Genomic DNA, 20166 nt, shown 5'->3' with positions numbered 1-20166 from the left:
ACTCTGATGTAAGGCAATTTGGTTTGTTTGCTCTTGTTTGTATGATTCCTCATTGAAGTATGGCTCTGTGTTAGTGGTGTGACTCCACTCACCTGTACAGATGTGGCCAAAGGTATCTATGCTGATATTGCATTTGTTTCTAAGTATTGCTTGCTGTTTACCGATTAATGTTTTTAGTGGTTTCATTCGGTTTAAAATTACTATAAACAATTTCCGTTTCACAATCATTGCACTGTCTACAAGAGCTTCCAGGATTACCTTTCTGCATTAAGTTTTGAGGGTTGAGCGTGATTTTTCCCCTCTATTTATCAGGTTTTGCAGGACTCTGTGATGGAATATTTATTTTAACAGTAATTTTTTAGAATGCTTGCTTGTGGTTACATTACCATTTGTACGTGCTCTGTTAGCAGCACTGCGATTTGCACTATTTTTAATGCTTTTCTTTTCATTGTCACATTTTGACAGATGAATTGCACTTTCTGTACTGGTAGGTGCATCCGTTTTGCTTAATGACTGTATTAGCTCTTCTCTTTCAACTTTCTGTAGAAGTTCTGCCTGCACTGAATGGCTACTTTCTATGCTTTTAGGTTGCGTGCCTCTATTTCTGTGTTGAATTCGACGGAGTTGCAGTTTGGTAGGCATTGTATAGTAGCTGTTGGAGAAGAAAGGGAAGTGTTGGTTTGCAGATTTTCAAATGTATTTGTGTGCAATATGCATGAGTAGTTGGTTATGAGGGTAAGCATATAAATGGAAGTGTGTCACTGTGTAATGGCCTCTAACTTTCGGTTGGGGACAGTATCTTACTATCTGGGGATTACTGTATTGGTGGCGACATAATAAAAACTGATCACCTGCAGAGGTGTCATGAGTAACAATGAAATACATACTGGTGGGTTGACGCAAATCTATATTCTGCAATGCAAGAATAGTGCACTCTCCCACTAAGATGTAAAATACAATGATGGTATTGTACTTACTTTGTTGCTTGGTGAGAGTAGGTTTATTGCAGGTTGTATTTTGAAGTGCACACACCAGTGCCTTTCATGAGAGAGGTGGGTACTGCAATCATATTAGAAGATGGTAAGAAAATATGTTGGGTAATGGCATAGTGATCACATTTGTACAATACACTATTTAAAAGTGTAGGGGGATGTCTTGGCAGGAAGAGAAAGTGTGTGTGTATAAATGGATGGCTTACTATATGAATGGGGACTTGGGAGCACAATCATGTTTGGTAAGGAGGTAGGTGGGTTATTTGCAAGTGTATTGTGTGAAGCCCTATTTAGCAAGTGTGTGCATTGGTGTAGGACTATTCACTTTGAAAATGGAGTACTTCTCATTGTGGAAGGATGAAAAAAAAGATTGTCAAAGATGTACAGATTGCCAAGGAGAATTTTTTTTGTGTGTGCATTCGCATGAATCTACATATATATCCTTGCTACATGAGTGGAACAATTGTTTCTGTTCTTTCATTTCCTTATGCACATTTATGAATGTACTTTTCTAAGTAAAGTTGCAATCTTTAAAGTGTGAAAGGTAAGTGGCAGGAAATGGTTGGTATGCATGCAATGTATGCACTTGGCTTAGTTTGGTGGGATACGTTGACTGATCCTTTTCTATGCACTTTTTACGAATTTCACAGGAGGCACGTTAATGGGGGAAAGCATAATAAAATTGACTCAAAGAAAGAACAGAGTAACCGTTTGCATATAACAATGGCTACTATGGGCAAATGCCAACTTTGCCAGCACTTACCACTGTTGGAGCCATTTAATGGTAGGTGATGGGCAAAACAGCAGTATGCATTTTCAGTACCTTATGGAGATTCCGTTGTGATGGACTTATAAGACAGTTGCAAATGTACTGTACACAAATTAGTAATACCTGCAGGGTGTGGTGATGGTGGCGATGCCGATGAATGTGGATGCAGAAGTCCAAGGTTGTTTTACAGTACATTGCAGGGCAGGTGTTTTTAATTCACAGGACAACAGTACAATAAAGGGGTAACCCCTACGTCGCTGGCAAAAGGGGAAGCAACTAGCAATAAAGCACAAAAGTCAAGCCAGCGGATGTGCAAACAAGTCCACTCAAAAGGGCACAATCCCACCAGCAATGTCGGGAACGGTCCCTCAATCAAACCCTCAGATCACTGCACATGAATCACAAAGGTTATTTTTTATATACATTTATTTATTAGATTAGGAACATTAAAATAATTATTAAATAATTTAGAGCTCATACATGAATAAGAGTAAATATATGACATACAACTATATAACACAAATAAAGTGCATGGTGTGAAAAAAGTGCTAATTTCAAAAAGAGACTGCTGGGAACTCACTGCCAAATCACAAGCTAGTGGGAAATCAGAATCATCCCCAAATATGCCTGTGTCAGTGCCAGGTAATTTAGCTCACTTGGGAGAAGGGAATCTCAGGGATTCACAGGACACCTGACCTCTGTGTGTTTAACGGTTAGCATGGACTGTTCAACAGAGATGATAGCGTTAGATGCACAATTCTTGCATGTAATTGCTGGATGTGTCTGCAACAGTTTAACAGTAGCCAAAGAGGGAGTGCTGGAAAAAGACTACTGGAAAGGGAAGAAGGACTGCCCCTGCTTTACTGGATTGTGGCCCTCGCAGTAGTTGGGAAAGTGCACATGCTACATGCTGTCCTTCTTAATATGCTTGCAATAGAAATGGGACTACGGATTATCGCATCAAGTGTATGTTTGCTTTTCTGTTCCATGCTGGGATGTTCTTCTGTACCCATGAGAACCTTGGTTCTTCTAATGTGACGTTTGTCAGTGGAGCTGATATTTCTTTTATTTCCCCCTATTGAAAATAGTCTTCTGTTCCACAATGTAGAATGTAGTTTGTAGAAGCGCGTGTAATAATGTAAGGAGGAAAAGCACGGACAAATCCCAAACAAATACCAAACACAAAGGTGTTTCTTTAAAAGTCGCTTTAAAAAAAACACTTTTCACAACTACCAACAAAGAGGGTATTCTGTATCCTGCTTCAAATGTGTTTGCGCTCCCCCCACACAGGATAATATGTTTGCAAAAGCTGCGGCATTTGGAGGGGCGCACGTGCTACATACAGGTTTTTTCAGGGTGGCTGGCATGGAAATTGGACTGTGCAGGAGTTGGGATTAGTCAATCACATTTCCTGGGTGTGGTGTGTAACAAAAGATTGTGCCAGAAGGTGTGTTTGCAAATAGGAATGCATATGGCTATGGTTGTGCCGTTTAGTAGGCAGACTATATGACTTTTGGGTGACTCCTGGATCCCTTGGTTAGAGGTTTACACCGAACGCTGTGCACTGGCTGCACACCTTGGGTTCCATAATGTAGATGTCCAATGGTATGGAATACGTGAGTTGAAGTGGCTGCATGTGGGTGTTCTTTGTGAAGGAGACATTTCGGCAACTGATGGCAATGTTTCCAAGGTTGCACATCATTTTTTCTCTCATTGCCCAGAGACAGATGTTGCTGGGTTCTTCCTCGTGTGGGCCACAAATGGAGAAAGCGCGGCGCAATGTGACAAGGCTATTTGTGCCTTTTTGCAAAATGTTGGCATGTTGTCCTTCTACAATGAAAACATTATGTTTCGTAGTAGCACCATTTTTCGTTCAGATGGAGTTCATCTGACTGATGCTGGCAATGAGCTGTTTCTGCGTAATATTCAAAATGCAGTGCAGCGCTTCTTGCAAGTTTAGCAAGCATTTCCCCAGCGGGTGTTCACCACTTCCAACCTTAAAAACACAAACAGCACAAAAAGGCTCTTTTCCACCACTTTGTTTTGGGAATGCGTACAATGTTTTTGTATTGTATTGTATTGTATTTATTTGTAATGCGCACCTAACCCGAAGGTAGCCAGGCGCAAAGGCAGCAAGAGGGTTGCAAAGCTTCGTTACATACGTGTGGCGAGGTCCAGCTAGGGTTACATTGCCGGAAATATCACGCCAGGTAGGAGGGTAGAGTATGTACATTAAAGGCAGTACTATAAACATATTTACAATTAATGCGTAGGGGACGACCATAACATGTGCATTAGGGCAATATTATAAACAAATTTACATTCAGTGAGGCGCCACAAGGTGGTGGCACATCTGGGTCTTTAAGAGTCATTGTGAGTCGAGAGATTTGAGCCAGTGGATGGTCCTAGCTCTGAACTGGTGGTAGGGTAGGTCCTCCCTGCACGACGGAGGGAGGGAGTTCCAGTATTGTGCTGCTTTTACTGGAAAGCTGTTTCCTCCAGATGTAGTACGTTTAAACCTGGGCACCAGAAGAAGGTTGGAATTGGCCGTTCTCGCGGGGCGGGAGAGGGTGGGTCTGGTGAATCTGGCGATGAGGTATTGGGGGGCTGCTTGGTGGAGGCATTTATGAATCAAAGACACTGATTTAAGAAATATCTTGTCCTTGGTGGATAGCCAATTAGCAGTTCTTCTGGAATCTGAGATATGGGCTTTCTTCGGGATGCTAAGGGCCGCTCTGAGGGCATTGTTCTGGAGTATTTGGATTTTGTTAGAGATATATTTGTTGCAGCCTACATATAAGGCATTGCAATAGTCCAGCTTGGACAGGATCAGCGCCCTGGCCAGGGTGGTGCAGTTGGTGGGGGAGAGAAAAGGTTTGGCTGCCCTGATAAGTTTACAAGTGTAAGTGGTGGCGGAGGCCATTGCGTTCACTTGTTTGTTGAAGGTAAGGGTGGAATCTAGGTAGAATCCGAGGGTTTTAACCTCCTTAGCTACCATTATTTTGTTGTTGTCAATTATGAATGAGGAGTATTTGTGGCCCAGTTTGTTGAGGTGGTATGTGGAGCCTAGAATGAGGAGTTTCGTCTTGTCATCATTCAGGCATAGTCCGTGTGAGGCCATCCATGCCTGGGTGATGAGGTACACTTTATTAACGAAGGCCAAATCCTTGTCATAATCCCCCGACAACGGGATGAGGATCTGGGTATCATCGGCATAGTTAGTGTAGGTGATACCCAGATCGTCTAGATCATCAAAAAGGGGCTTCGTAAAAATGTTATAAAGTGTGGGGGAGACGCACGATCCTTGCGGTACACCGCACGTGATCGAGATAGGGTCGGCTGCTGCTGTTAATGAGAAGACTCTCATTGTACGGTTATTAAGAAAGGATTGGATCCAGTTAGTTGCATCTTGAGAGAAGTGGGCAGCTATTTGTAGGTGGTTGCACAAGATCTCATGGTCGACCAGATCGAAGGCCGCAGAGAGATCAAGGAGAAGCAATAGTGCTGTCTTCCCCTGGTCTCTCAACTCATCTATCTGTGCCTTGAGGTCTATGAGTGCGGTTTCAGTTCCGTGTTGTGGCCTGAAACCTGATTGGCGGACGCCTAGGAGTTGGAAGTGCTCAAAGTAGTGTTGGATCTGTTGGTATGCTATTTTATCTATGATTTTAAGGAGGAAAGCTACTGTGGTAGTAGGGCGGTAGTTGGTGGGGGTGGAAGGGTCCAGATTCGGTTTTTTAAGCAGAGGGAGGACCCAGGACTGTTTTAAAGTATTAGGTACGGTGCCTGAAGTGAAGGACGCATTTATTAGTTTAGTAATAAATGGTGCGAGATCGCGGGCAGCATCCTTAATCAGTTGAGCGGGGCATAAGTCTCCCTGGCAGTTTGAGGGTTTGAGGGTGAGAATAGTATTCTCTACCTCTTTGGTGGATACTTTGTGGAAGTTGAAGGATGGGTTAGGCGCTGGGGGGGGGATTGAGTCGGGTGAGCCTTTTTGTGGGAGGCGGTACTCTGTTTGGTGGAGGAGAGAAAAGATTCTTTTTTATTGCTTATTTTAGTCTTGAGGGATGAGATTTTGTTCGCTAAGGCATTTTGAATGCCTGTGCACCAGTTTTTATCTTTGATACACAAGTCAGGTACTTGAATCGGGGATTCGATCTCTTTAAGTATTGTGAAAAGCTCTCTAGTGTTAGATTTGGCTTGTGAGATCCTCATGCTGAAAGACGATTGTTTAGCCAGTATAATTTCTTTTTTATATTGGGAGGATAGGCTACTCAGGTTTTTTTTATTTCTTTCTGAGGGGGAAGCTCGCCAGATTTTCTCACAGCGTCGCTTTTCTTGTCTGAGGGCTTTGAGATGAGGCGAGAACCAGGAGTTAATGTGTTTCCGGGGCTTGCTCTTTTTTAGCTTCAAAGGGGCGATAGCGTCGAGGGATGAGAGCATGATTTTATTATAGATATCCACCATAGTGAGTGGATCAGTGTGGTCCGGGATGGCATTCAAGGTTGGTGTGATAAGCGGGATCAGGTTTTCCAGGGTGATGTTTTTTTTGTTGCGGGATTGGACGGCTGGAGCTATAGTACTGGCTTGTGCTGGGGTTGTCTTTAGGGTAAACAAGATCAAATAGTGGTCTGTCCAGGGCTGTGGGAGTATGGCAGAGACCAGGACTGGGCAGTTGTGCACAGCTAGCCAGTCCAGAGTTCTCCCTTTGATATAGGTAGGTTCGGTAATCTTCTGGGTGAAACCCAGTTCCTCTAAGGTATTGTTGATTGTACTAGCATTGGCGTCTGCAGGGTCGCTAAAGCCAAGGTTAAAGTCTCCTAGTAGGATGCGTTGTGAGGAGTTTTTGAGATTGTCTGATAAGATGTCTGTGAGGTCTTCTTCGAATGATCCTAAAGGGCCCGGTGGTCGGTAGATAAGGTGAATGGAGATGGATTGAGTGCTAGAGAGGGTTAACTTAGCTGTAAGAGATTCACAGGATAGGAGATTCAATTGTGATAGTAAATTTAGTTTTGGCTATAATGGCAAGACCTCCACCTCTAGAAGTGGTGCGATCAAGTCTTAATAGCGTGTAATCGTCTGGGACTGCTAGCATAATTGCAGGGCCTGCCGTGGGGTGAAGCCAGGATTCGGTAACTGCTAAGAAGTCCAGGTCTTCATTATGTAGCAGGTCAGCAATGTCTGATGCGTGGGCTACCATGGAACGTTCATTTATTAATGCGCCTTTTGACTGAGTCGCACTGCCCATTGTTCACCACCCTGTATGCAGCACTTATAGGCTGTGCGACCGCCTGCATGCTTTCATTGAAATTCTATTTTTGAACAGTGCAAGGTGGCTCTGAAAAGAGCCTTTTTAGCTCCCCACAGCCCACTTCTGGTTGTGTTGCATTTTTCCTGTTCTTCTAACACACGCCACAGAAAGAAAAGGAATGGAAGGGAGGTTTGGCAAAGGGTACCAACCACATGGATAAGAAACTGCAAGTGGAGAGCAGAAGATGTTGGGTGCATCTTACTTGGGTAGGGGGCACTCTTTGCCATGCTCCCGGACCAAAGCCTCAAAAGCACTTCGAAGTTGTTCCCCCTGCACAGTACCGCGTTGCAGTATATGCACAATACAGTGACCTTTGAAAGGTACAGGTCTACTGCGGTATGTATGGCCTGCAAGGCTGATTGCGGGATGCACTGGCTCATTGGAGTGTCCCTAGTGGTGGAAGTAGCAGATGCGGAGAATGCTGCAGAGGAAATTAACCTACTGCCTTGTTCGAAGGGGACAACCCTCTGAACTGCTGCCTTGTGGTTTAATTTCAGGTGCCGCCGGATGGAGGTGTGCCGTAGATATACAAGCCAGGTTTTCTGCGACTGAGTACTATGTTGCATTCAGTGCATTTCACCTGGTTAGCACAAGATTAGTGCACATCTCCAACAGTCACACCCATGACTCACGCTGGCTGCAGGCAATGGGGAATCGCTGTACTTTATCCTTGTTTCCTTCTTGCTCTCCATCTACATTGCACAAAATTGGTCATGAAGCAATGTGCACCGCTTCTCGGTTCTGTAAAGCCAAACACGAATTGCTGCGCAGCTTTGCGGTGTGGCCTTTCATTAGACAGTTCTGGAGCACAAGAAACCAGAAAGTGGCCCTAAATCTTTCCCAAAAATAAGTAGATGCAAATTGCGTGCCCGTTATTAACCCCATGGTCCCTTAACGGGACCCGCTAAGGGCGGCTGGTAAAACCAGCCGGCCCTAGTGGGACCTGCTTGTGGACCTCGGAATGCGGGGGTAGGGGGTTAACGGCACCGGCATCCTTACCAGTGCCGTTAACCCCCTACCGCCATACTCTGAATGACCCCCAGTGGCATTTAAATATGGGTTGCCATATTCCCTCTACACAAACATCTATCATTTCTGCAATTATGTACCATAGTGATATTCTGATATACCACTGGAATGCTGCATGTAATGTCAGCCCACAGTCTTACTTTTCCTGAAGCAGGACCTAGATACTCTCTTTTCCTTAGTATATTCCTACTTCTCTATACCTTCATCACATGGTAATATCAACAGTGCCAAATTCGGCTTCTTTGTTACTGCTGGCATTCGCAAAGTGCTGGGGGCACTTGACTGTTCACATAATCCATTGTGTCTAGATCCCATGGAGGGAGAAGGTTTTGATGGAGTGGAAACAATAGCACACCCTCACTGTCAAGAGGATATGTGATGCAACAATGTGAATCACACATTCCATGTCTGCTCAAGGGGCATGACTGTATCTGCTTAATTTTATCCCCACTCCCTTCCTGTAAAATCTTTTCACATCCCCACACACTTATTCTTCCCCATACTTCCCCCCCAAGGTATGAAATGATGTCAGAAAATGTCATACCATGCACAGGGATGGGTGGTTTGCAAACATATTCAGTTTAACCCTGCAGGAGATGCTGAATCCCTCTACTACAATGGCTCTGTGTCCCATCAGTGACCCTGAAGCCCAACAAGAGGAGAACTATATCTGGGCACATAGTCAGACTTTTGGTCCTAATAGAGAGATAATTTGGGCAAAGGTTGTTTTTGCCATTCTCCGGTGCCGGGATGAGTTTGTGCCTTGTCTGAGGTATTTTTCAACTGTAAATGCATTTCTCGTTGGTGTCACAGCGCGTGTCTCACCCACTCCCCCTTTCCTTGTCCCTGATTCCTCATTGCTCTCCTCCCCTGCTCCCTGCCACCCACTGTGCTCCAATTTGCTAGCAGGCCTGCGTTGTATTGAGGGGTCTTCACCCTTGCAACACCAAGCAGCATTTGCCATCCTCCGGTGCTGGGTTGTGTTTTTGCCTTGCCTGGGGCATTTTTCAACTGTAATTCTATTTCTCGTTGGCAGCACAATGTGTGTCTTACCCTCAACCCCCCTATTCCCTGCTTCCTAGCTGCTCTTCTCCCCTCCTCCCTCTCACCCACTGTGCTCCCACTGGCCAGCAGGCCTGCATTGTACTGAGGGTCTTCACCCTCGCAGCCCCGAGCACCATTTGCCGTCCTCTGGTGCCAGGGTGAGTTTGTGCCTTGCCCAAGGCATTTTTCAACTTTAATTGTATTTCTCGTTGGCACTGCAGTGTTTGTCTCACCTACTCCCCTCTCCTTGTCCCTGCTTTTTGGTTGCTCTCCTCCCCTCCTTCCTCCTACCCACTGTGCTCCCATTGGACAGCAGGCCCTTATAGACACCCACGCGAGGCAGACCCTGCCGTGGCAGCCCCTTTGTTTGAAGGTCCCTCAGGCAAAGGACAGCTCCAGATGGTGTCTGCCAGTGTCAGCAGGGGAAGCATGAAGCCTGCAGGCATCATTCTGCTGCGACCAACCAGGTTGGTGCAGTCAGGAGTGGGGCAGCAATCACTGCTCCCCACTAAACTGACCCCTCCAGAAATGACTCCTATTTCTGTTTAACACACCACCCTTAAGCATCTCATTCAGTTGTATTGTTTAGACATCTCTCACTTCTCCCTTGGAAAGTCACATTGTTTGCATTGCTGCTGTGTTTAAAACCAGGCCTCTTCTTCTTCTGGGAGGGTTGAATCTGGTTTCTCACAAATCATTGCCCTCCATTCCTCAGTCCTCTCTGGTCCCCTGTGGTGTGCTACCTGCTTGTGCCTCCTGTGCACCCCCTTCTGTGTGCAACCTCCCCCGTCTTGTGCTTCCTGTGGTGTGGCTCTGGGCTGTGCTACTTCTCCTCCCTCACTCTGCCCTCTTGCCTCCTCATGCCCTCTTTGGTGCTCCCAAACTCTCCCATCTTTTCAAATTGCTACTCTATCGCCTATCCTATCTAACTCACTACGACTGGAAGAAACACATTCAAGAGGGATATCCTGGTCTCAAACCCAGACCTTCCTATTGCTGATAACTACACCAGCGCTTCTTCCAGACAGACTCTCACCAACTTCGTCTTTTTCGTTCCTGCTCCAGACTCATAGACCCCTCATATGGTCTCTGTTCTCTCTCCTTTCTCCTCCTCTCCCATTAATGATGGATCACAGTGGGAGATCCTCTTGGCCTCCATCCATTCCTCCAAGAGCATTATCAATGTCCATCTGATTGTTACCATGATGGTCCAGGGCTCTGAGCCCAATCTCCTCCTTCTTGATAGGCGTCTCCTGTGTCTTATCAACTTCCTCCATTCTCCTGATACTCCTTCTCACACCTCTATGGCTCCTCCACCACCTCCTTCCTCCTCTGCCACCTCCCTGGCACCAACCTCCTTTTCTCTGGTGCTTATGCCACCTCCTGCTTCTGCTTCTGCCCTCTCTCAGGCCCCTCTACTGCTTCTACTGGATGTACCTCACTCCTGTACCCCACCTCAGAAGTCTTTCAAATGTGTCAACCTGCTCAACGTTGCTACTCTCAACTCTCACTCTGCTGTCAAACACTCCTCTGACATCTGCCACCTCCTAGAAGACCTTGACCTGGATGTCCTCACCCTCACCGAGACATGGTTCACAGCCAGCTCTGTCACGTGTTTTGACACTCTCCTGACTGAGAACTACAAGAGCCTCTCCGAGCCCAGAACCAACAGATCTGAAGGTGGAGTGGCCCTGATCTTTCCAGAGTGGGACCCTCCTTCTGTCATTCCTACGCAGGCCTACTCCCCCTTTGAATGACTTGTCTGCAGGCTCTCTGTCTCTCATGCCTCTCACTGACTCTGGTCACCATATACAGGCCACCTGGCCAGGTCTCCCTCTTCCTCTCTTTTTGGGCTGACCTCTCCTCTTCTCTCCTTGCCTCTATCTCCTAACGTCTCCTCCTCAGAGATCTCAGCACCTACCTGGATGCTTCTAATCCCTCCTCTGGGCTGTTACACAACGTTTGCGACTCTCTCACCCTTTCTATTCTTTCCTCTGGTGTGACACACTCTGCCGGACACACCCTGCATTTTCTCATCTCCAAAGACATCCCCCTCTCTGACCCTCCCACCTCTCCTCTCTCTTGGACTGGCCACTTTCTGCTCTCCTCTCACCCGAAACCTCTTGTCCCTCAGGCAAAGCCTACCTCAGCACTGCCACCTTCCTTCTCAGTTATTCGGCCCATGAAGCGAGTGTCAGTGGACGTCTTTGCCTCTACCTTCTCTGCTCTACCCTTGAGTCTCCTTCATATACACAACTTGGTCACTATCTATGTCATATTTCACTTTGCATATTCATCAAAGTTAAAAGAGGTATGACTCTTCCTCTCTCTTTTACCGGCTCCTTCCTTTTGCCCTGGCACTCTCTTATTCCAAACAGAGTATGTTTTTTTTTCCATTTCCAATTAGCTACAACAATTTCACAATATTGGTGTTCTTCCTCTAGGTTTGCCCTTCTACCATGATGTCACCACCTTGTTTCCCAAATATAGTTTCACTTTTTCTCTTTGCTTATGATTTACTCTCCTGCCAGGATGTTTCACTCTTTGTTTACACATACAATTTCACTTTCTTTCTTTACGCTTAGTTTACTCTCTTGCTATGATGCTTCACTATTGGTTTACACATACAATTTCACTTTTTTTTCTTTACTCCTGATTTACTCTACTGACAGGATATTTCACTCTTGGTTTGCACATACATTTTCAACAGTTTCACTTTCCTTCTTTACTCCTGTTTTACTATTGTGCCAAGATGTTTCACTCTTGTCCTTTATGTGAGCCCCACACTCACCATTGCCTGGTTCACTAGCCCAAGAGGACTTTTCCAATCTTCATTCTCTTTCCTTCTCCCCCACAAAATAACATTCTTCCAAAATTGGGTCACCAAACCTTTCTTAGCAAAGATCGCAATTACATCAATCACCTTTTCAAGTATTGGGTTCCTGACCCATGTCCCACACTGTTCGGGTGAGTAGCAGTCTCTCTTTCCCAGTAATGGATTGTTGATCCTTTTGTAACATTGTCCCTAAATGTTTTAGGCTTCTTACGCAGAGAGCAGATTACTGCCCCTTTCTGATTTTCATTTGTATCTGTCTCTCTGCTGGTTTCAGTCTCTCAGTCACATGCTTTTTTTCTTTTTGAAAAACACTTTTGTGGGTTGCACTTCTGGTATAAATTACACCAATGACATTATTCCTTATGTGGTATTTATTCTTTGCATTCATTTAATGCTTTCATTAATTCACATATTCATATTTCTTTATTTCCTCTCTGTACACTTTTATTTCTCTCTCTGTCACATGCTGTCAAGGACAGGTGAGCTTCGCTGCTGAGAACTTCGGTAACCCACTCTCTCTCTTTGGGCTTACAGGCAACCTTCAGCGTCCCTAACGCTCTTCCGTCCTTCTTGGCTTCCCCGCACTGACCTGGGGTGCGACCTGTTAGTTGCTTGGCTCCCGTTTTCTTCTCTGCCGCTTCAGACAATTCCGGATACCTCTCGCACCAATGCGGTAAACTTCTTCTCATCTTGTGTAAAGGTGCATTATAAATTACTTATCATATCATATCTGCTCTTCTATTTCGCCACTCTTGTCGGCCTCTCTGATACTTTGCACAAAATACTAATGCGCCGCGTTGCAGCAAGCGCTAGCACTAGTTGCATTCTCGTGCAGCCTCTGTCTCTCCTTGTGTCTGTGTTTTAAACTTTCTGATCTTCATGAATACTTTTCAAATACTAGAGTGCAGTGTTTGCTTCCCGCTTCTAGTCATCATCATTGCTACATCCCTCTTCCTCGTCTCAGTACTAAAAAGAGGAGGGGGCGCAAAATAGGGAAGTTAATTGCGCAGACTTGGGAATTCTTCATCTACGTTACAGTAAGCCATTCAGGCATGTTGCAAAGGTACATAAGGATTATTCAAAAGTACACTTGTAGGGTCATTCTGTTTTAAAAATCCTTTGCCTCTCTGAAGTTGGTCTTCCCCTTGTGGTCCCCCTGAAGATAGCCATGCCCAGGGTCAGAGTCAAGTAGCGTCTGCCTTTCTCTGGCCATGTACGTAGGTGAAGCTTCCTTCCAGAGAGTCAATGGCGTTATGGCTAGATTTACCACCGCAAAGCCAAAGCAGAGTCGAGTTGGAAGTCAGGCTTGGCACTCAAGAGTCAAAACATTCGCCAAATATATTGGAGAAAAACAATTCTGTAATATAGGCAGCCAAATATTTTGTAAATTACAGATGTGACAGGGGCAGATGCAATTTTCTCAGGGTTACCTACACTTCAGAAAAATGCCCCCAAAAATGACCTGCCGTTGATGCGTCTTTGCAGCTTTTCCTGCCTGTTAAGACTGTGAAAACTAAGAGGTGACCAACGCCTCTTCTCAGTGATGCCAGATTACACCCACTCATGTCTATGGCATCGGTCACAAATCTCACAGCGATGCAAACCCAAACATTCCAAGGCCTGGGCACTAGCCTGAAGTGGTATTCTGGAGGTCACAGCAATAAACGTGTGATGAAAGGGTAACTTACATAAAAAATGTACCAAGAATTCTCATTGGACCCTACAAAATGGGGTCGTTTTAGTGCTATAGTCAGAGTATCCTTCTTTCAACTTCGGCCGGTAGAGATATATGTAGTAACGTGAAGCAGCCAATAAATTGGAAAAAAGGGGTGCAAATTAGAAAACGTCAGATTTAGTAAATAACAGAGGTGGCACAGCAAGCAATGTGGTAGTTACCATCACCATGTTACTGTAAGTTAAAAAAGACTACGTTCTAGTAATCCAAAGAGTACAATTAAAGGGTATTGTTCATTTACTCAACTCTGCCTTGGTTAGAGAACATCATCACATTTTTATATATAGAGCTTCATGATGGATTCACCCAACTTCTAAGCACTACACAAAATATCATTTCTACTCACCAAATTAAGGGAACTCATTTCATGAACCTCAAAAAGATAAAGGATGGGTTGAGTAGCCCTGCCAGAATTTGAACCTTGGACTATGGCCGGCAGATATTTGGGACACATGCTTAACCCATTAAGCTATCTTACCCTACACAACATTCACTGTGGAAAGTGTGACTCTTCTAGACTGGTACTGTAGATTATGTTTAAAGTGTTTTTTGTTGATGGTTGGTAGATGATAGTTTGCACCTTTTTAATATCCACAGCCGTGCACATGGCTGCTTGTGATGTTCTTTCCTGCTTTCCCTATGCTCGGGTAACTCTACCTATTTCATGGTAAAAACGGATTTTGGGGTGCATGGACTGCAAATAAGGAAGTTGGTGTTGGACAGAAGGGTGCGTGTACAAAGCACAGAGCACACTTCAGGGGCCTGTTCCCACTAGGCTTTGCTCATCCCAATTATGTGTATTCAATGCGTTCCGCTAGAATCATTCACAGACAAAGATTTTTTTTAATGATTTTTTCACAGTGAGCTTAGATTGTATTTTGTGATGACAGTGTCTGCTGAACTCTGGTCCACTTAATATTGTGTTTCTCTCCCCATAATTGAGGCTTCTAAAGGGGGGTGACCCCCACATGTTTCTTTCCCATGGATTCCAGAAATATTGACTTTAATGGGCTCCATAAACAATGCCTGTGTTGCAGTGCTCCTCTGTGTGTTTACCTAATGTGTGATGGCTGCTATGAGCACCAGCGAATCCCAGTGTCATTTTAAAAAAAGTGGACCCACATTGTACTGGCTGCACAATAGTCTCCTGCTCGTCTTTTCTTTAACACACGTATGGGTCTCCCTCAATGATCTCAGCTTCTGCACGGAGTCTGCTCTCTTGCCTTCTTTATCTCCCCCTTATCTGCTTTCACTCGAACTCTTCCTCTCATCTTGCTCTGCCTGCCCGCCACCAAGCCGCCCCGCCTTTCTTACTCAGTCATAACCCCACGTGACTCTTTCCTGTCTGCTCCCAGCTCCTACCTTCAGCAGACACAGTGCCCTTAATCGCTGGCTTGTCTCTTGCTTGCCACTTGCCACTCTGTGAGTTCCTAGTGCCTGTGTGCCTGTGTGCCCCCCTGACCCTTTGTGAGTGCCTGTGTGCCCCCCTACCCCTCCGTGAGTGCCTGTGTGCCCCCCTCCCCTCCGTGAGTGCCTGTGTGCCCCCCGCCCCTCCGTGAGTGCCTGTGTGACCCCCTGCCCCTCCGTGAGTGCCTGTGTGCCCCCTGCCCCTCCGTGAGTGCCCATGTGCCCTCCCTTCCCCCCGTGAGTGCCCGTGTGCCCCCCTGCCCCACCGTGAGTGCCTGTGTGCCCCCCTGCCCCTCCGTGATTGCCCGTGTGCCCCCCTGCCCCTCTGTGATTGCCCGTGTGCCCCCCCTGCCCCTCCGTGAGTGCCCGTGTGCCCCCCTTCTGTGAGTGCCTGTGTGCCCCCTGCCCCTTCGTGAGTGCCTGTGTGCCCCCCTGCCCCTCCGTGATTGCCCGCGTGCCCCCCTTGCCCCTCCGTGAGTGCCCGTGTGCCCCCCTGCCCCTCCGTGAGTGCCCGTGTGCCCCCCTCCCCCTCCGCGAGTGCCTGTGTGCCCCCCTGCCCCTCTGTAAGTGCCCATGTGCCCCCCTCCCCCTCCGTGAGTGCCCGTGTGCCCCCCTACCCCTCGTGAGTGCCTGTGTGCCCCTGCTCCTCCGTGAGTGCCCGTGTGCCCCCCCTCCCCCTCCGTGAGTGCCTGTTTGCCCCCCTGCCCCTCTGTGAGTGCCTGTGTGCCCCATTGCCCCTCTGTAAGTGCCCGTGTGCCCCCCTCCCCCTCTGTGAGTGCCCGTGGGCCCCCCTGCCCCTCTGTGAGTGCCCGTGTGAACCCCCTACTCCCCCCTGTAAGTGCCCGTGTGCCCCCCTGCCCCTCCTTGAGTGCCCGTGTTCCCCCCTGCCCCTCCGTAAGTGCCCGTGTTCCCCCCTGGCCCTCCGTGAGTGCCTGTGTGCCCCCCTTCCCCCCTGAGTGCCTGCTCCACCCTCTTTGCTCTGCGTTCCACCCCCCTTCCTGCCTCCTTCCCTTCCCACCTCCTCACATCCATCCTCTTCTACTACCTTTCCTACTCCCCACACCTTCGCCCTCTCAGACTTCCCCCTCCTAGCACTTACTCCTATCTTTTGTTCCGTGACGCTCGATAGCAGCTTGTCTGTCCCCCCTCCTCCCCCCTTGTTCTCTTCCTCCCCCCCTCCCCTACTTTCAAATTTGTCACCGACATTTTTGTTCAGTTCGTGCCTTGTTCTCCTTTCCCCTCCGTACCCTTGCCACCCCTCCCACCCCTCCTCTTGTTACCACCTGCAGTGCGTAAATTGTCGTCAGACATAGTAATGTTACTGCTTGCTTTGTTCTCCTCCTATCCATTACCTCTTGCCTTACTTGTTCTATGCACTTCGACTATCAGAAATGTCGACAGGCCTATTATGATAGTTATTTTTACTTTCTGTACTGTTTCAAGGACTTTTGCTGAATGTAACTGTATTTTCCTTTGTTCCCCTCCCTCCTTGAAGCGCTTTGAAACACATTGTGTATAGGCGCTATATAAATAAACTATCATATCATATCATATCATATCACTTTTTTTGCAGAGTGCAAGGAGCCGAGGCAAAGCCAGACAGCTGACTTAACCAGGCTTGAGCTCTCCCTGGCTTTCCTACCTTTGCACATCACGGCCATCGCCCCGTCTCATCATTGAGGCCTGGGATTTCCCCAAGGTGTCACCGGAAATGAATGATTTCCAATTGCAAAAATATGCATTGTGAAGTTTAATGTTTTCCGTATATTCAATAATGGTATAGCAGAAAGTTGGATGCTGTAACCACCCAAAGGCGTTAAGACCCCTGTTTTCCCATTAGATCTCATAAAGATATCTGATCTCGGCCTCGGGCACAAATTACCATTCCAACACATTCTACTGTACAGGCATAATGCTGGGGAGACCATGAGGATCTGTGTATGCGTTATTTACTACATGCATAGCATTGTTTTTCACAGCAAATCTACCAAACTCATATAGAGGGACAAAATACTATGCCAAGGTTTCATGGGAGTACTGTCTTTTTAGTTTGGACTATTAGGCGGCAGAATCACCTATACGCCAAACCGATTGCATTAGAGTACAGATAGGGAGACATGGCATATGAGGAAGGACACAGAGCTTGAAAGTGTTGTTTGGTTGTTTGCCCACCCATTGGCCATGCTAATCCCTATACATATTTCCACCAAGCTTCTGCCCCTCCCTGACCGGAGCACTTCCTCATGGGAATTCTTTCATTTCGGTTTAACCAAGTCTTGCCAACACACTTTTCACTCGACATGCCTGCCAGTGTTTTCCCAAAGCAGTCGCCTGAGAGTTAATGAATAAATTGGAGGTACAATTAAACTACTTTTGCAATAAAGATGTCTAAACCATGGCTGCCTTCAGACACTCGATTTATAAGCATTGTGTGTGTTCTTCACTGAAATCCTGTTAAAAATAAACATTGGGGGATTCCAAGATGACGGCCGACCAGAGTGGACGTGCGTGAGTGGAGTTCCGTCCCTCAGCTCAGGCCGCAACAATAAAGCACCACACATAAGCGCTCACCATGCCCAGCGGAGTGCAGCCTCCCTCCAAATTCAGGTGAGAAGAGAAGTCCCGAGTAGCGAGGACCTCGCTCGAATCGCGAGCCTTTCAGAGACGCCAGCGCGGAGGACGGGCGAGATCCGGAAGCCCGGCCCCGGAGCAGCCCAGAGACGCGCTACAGATGGGTGAGCCAACCCCCTGCCTGCAGCAAGGAGAGAAGGGCCGATCAACGAAAGGAAGGAGTGGAGACTAGACGAAGAGGTCCGTCTCAGAGGACCCAGGAGCGTCTCCGGAGAACTCCCAGCCACAAACGGGGAGGGCGTCAGCCCGACACAGAGAGCCCAGCTGCGGACGACACAGCAATCCAGGCAAAGCCGGGACCCGAAAAGAAGAGGCCGCCGCAGTCGAAGCGGGAGACGACCTGCTCTCAGACGATGCCGATCGAAGGAGCGAGGGAGACCCAGCTGCGGCAACAATCCACCGGAGAACGACGGAGCTCCGCAGAAGCACCAGACCCACGGACACTCAGGTACGAGGTGGGGGGGAGAGAGCCTAACATCGGCTGACCACCACCCCCCCAGAAAATTCCAAGGCGCCCCAGGGCACCACAGGGGGAAGGGAGACCCAAGTAGCAAACGACCCCAGCGCCACGAAGAGGGGAGAGCAAGGCCCTAAATATAATCGATCAAACTACGTGCCTACCCCCACACCGGTAACGTAACACTGCTAGGCCGCAGAGCGCCAACCCATCCCCCCTCGAGACTCAAACCCCCCTAAAAGCATCGGGGGGTGCTGGCCCTCCACTTCGCCAAACGAGGGAGAAAAACTGTTGAATAAATTAAGGGAAAATGAGAAGGACAGAACATATGCGCAAAATCTCCAAATAGAAGGGGCAGCCCCGAGAAGCAGATTGGTGAGGGCCCACACCGACGCCCCGAGAGCTCGACAAAGGAGCTCTCGGAAAACAATAAAGAACCCCCCCACACAAATAACAAACCTGCACCAAGACCACCGAAAACCCCACACAGATCGTGCGTAATACAGGATAAAGGGTCACAGAAGCGGACACCCCCACAACCGCAAAGGAAATACACGCGGACCGGCGCGGCCTAGCTACAATTCAAATCAACACGAAACATTCACGAAACAAGCAGCTAAGGTCCCCTAAAACACATACATGTCAAAAGTCAGGACCAGACACTAAGCTCAGGCAGCATTAACGAGCAATAACAGAACCAATCAGGCTCAGGACCTGATCCAAATCAGGGGTGCAGGAAAAATAGCGCCAACACAAACCGACAAACTAAGAAACAAGGGGGAAAGCACGCCAGACCAAGAAGGGAAAGCAGGCATGGCCTCGAAGGACGATATGAAAACCTGGTTCAAGGAATTTCAGGACCAATTCATATCCACAACCCAGGCACAATTCGAGAACATGAAGGGGGAAATGAAGCAAGTGGTCCAAGAAATAAAGAGGGGCATAGAAAACCTGGAGGAGAGAACAGACACTTTGGAAAGGGCAGTACAAAACATAGATGAGGAAATTCTCCAACACGCAGAAGCGCAAGACAGACTAGCGCGACTGGCGCAGGAACTAGAAGCACAATGTGAAGACCTGGAAAATAGATCCCGGAGGTCGAATATAAGGATTAAGAATATGCCGGAAACGGTGGAGGACAAGGACCTTCGCACTGCAACACAACAGGATTTCAAAGATATACTCGCAGATGACACCGGGGAAGAAATCCAGATAGACAGGATACACAGAGTGGGCCAAAAAAGAACGGGCGAACCCGGAACCCGCCCGAGAGACGTTCTAGTGGCAATGACACAATATATGCAAAAGGAACAAATCCTCAAGAAGGCTAGGTCAATAGAACACATAAGAATGAACGGCAAAGAAGTCCAGCTATATCAAGACCTGGCACAGTCCACACTCAGAAAAAGAAGAGAAATGCTCCCAATAACAAAACTCCTAACCGAAAAACAGATACGATACAAGTGGACCTTCCCGTTCGGCCTACTATTTACATGGGAGGAGCGTCAACACCGCATCATAACTTGCGAGGAAGGCCTCAAGATCATAGGATGTCAAGAACATGAGCCAGAACCTCCAAACGATGGAGAAACAAATAGAAGAAGGAGAGAACCGAAGGGATGGCAGACGGAGAAAAGAAAGACAAGACTCCAATCCCGCAGATAAGAGGGAAATGGACATAGGCTCGGACATGGATAACAGACTTAAGTAAAAACGGAGGGGGCCTCAAGGAAAAGAGCGATGAAAAGGAAATAATCCTCCGTTTGGGCAGGTGCCCACTTAAGGATGCGGCAGAGCAGGGGGACACCCTTGGAATCCACAACTCAAGCAGGGTTTAGGACCCCATGCAGAACTGTACATGTGAGATGTTAGAGGGCATGGGGCAAAGGCGGAATGCCCGAGCAACCATAGGGCCCAGAGCCCTCCTCAGGGAAATAGTTGGGGAGGGGGGGAAGTGA

The 20166-nt window shown here is 47.4% G+C and overlaps 1 protein-coding gene across 1 annotated transcript in view; it reads left to right on the top strand.

Annotated features, from left to right (window-relative positions):
* LOC138568708 (nipped-B-like protein) overlaps positions 1-18236 on the top strand; it is an 80203-nt gene extending 61967 nt beyond the window's left edge. The window contains exon 4 of the mRNA XM_069646489.1: positions 17783-18236. Coding sequence (XP_069502590.1) covers positions 17783-18236 — 454 coding nt within the window. The remainder of the gene's footprint in view (positions 1-17782) is intronic.
* Positions 18237-20166: the final 1930 nt, after the last annotated feature.

Source organism: Ambystoma mexicanum, chromosome 2q (assembly GCF_040938575.1).
Source record: "Ambystoma mexicanum isolate Mex_15411 chromosome 2q, UKY_AmexF1_1, whole genome shotgun sequence".
NCBI lineage: Eukaryota > Metazoa > Chordata > Amphibia > Caudata > Ambystomatidae > Ambystoma > Ambystoma mexicanum.
Note: the sequence above shows the minus strand (reverse complement) of the source record. Positions and strands in the feature narration are given on the sequence as shown.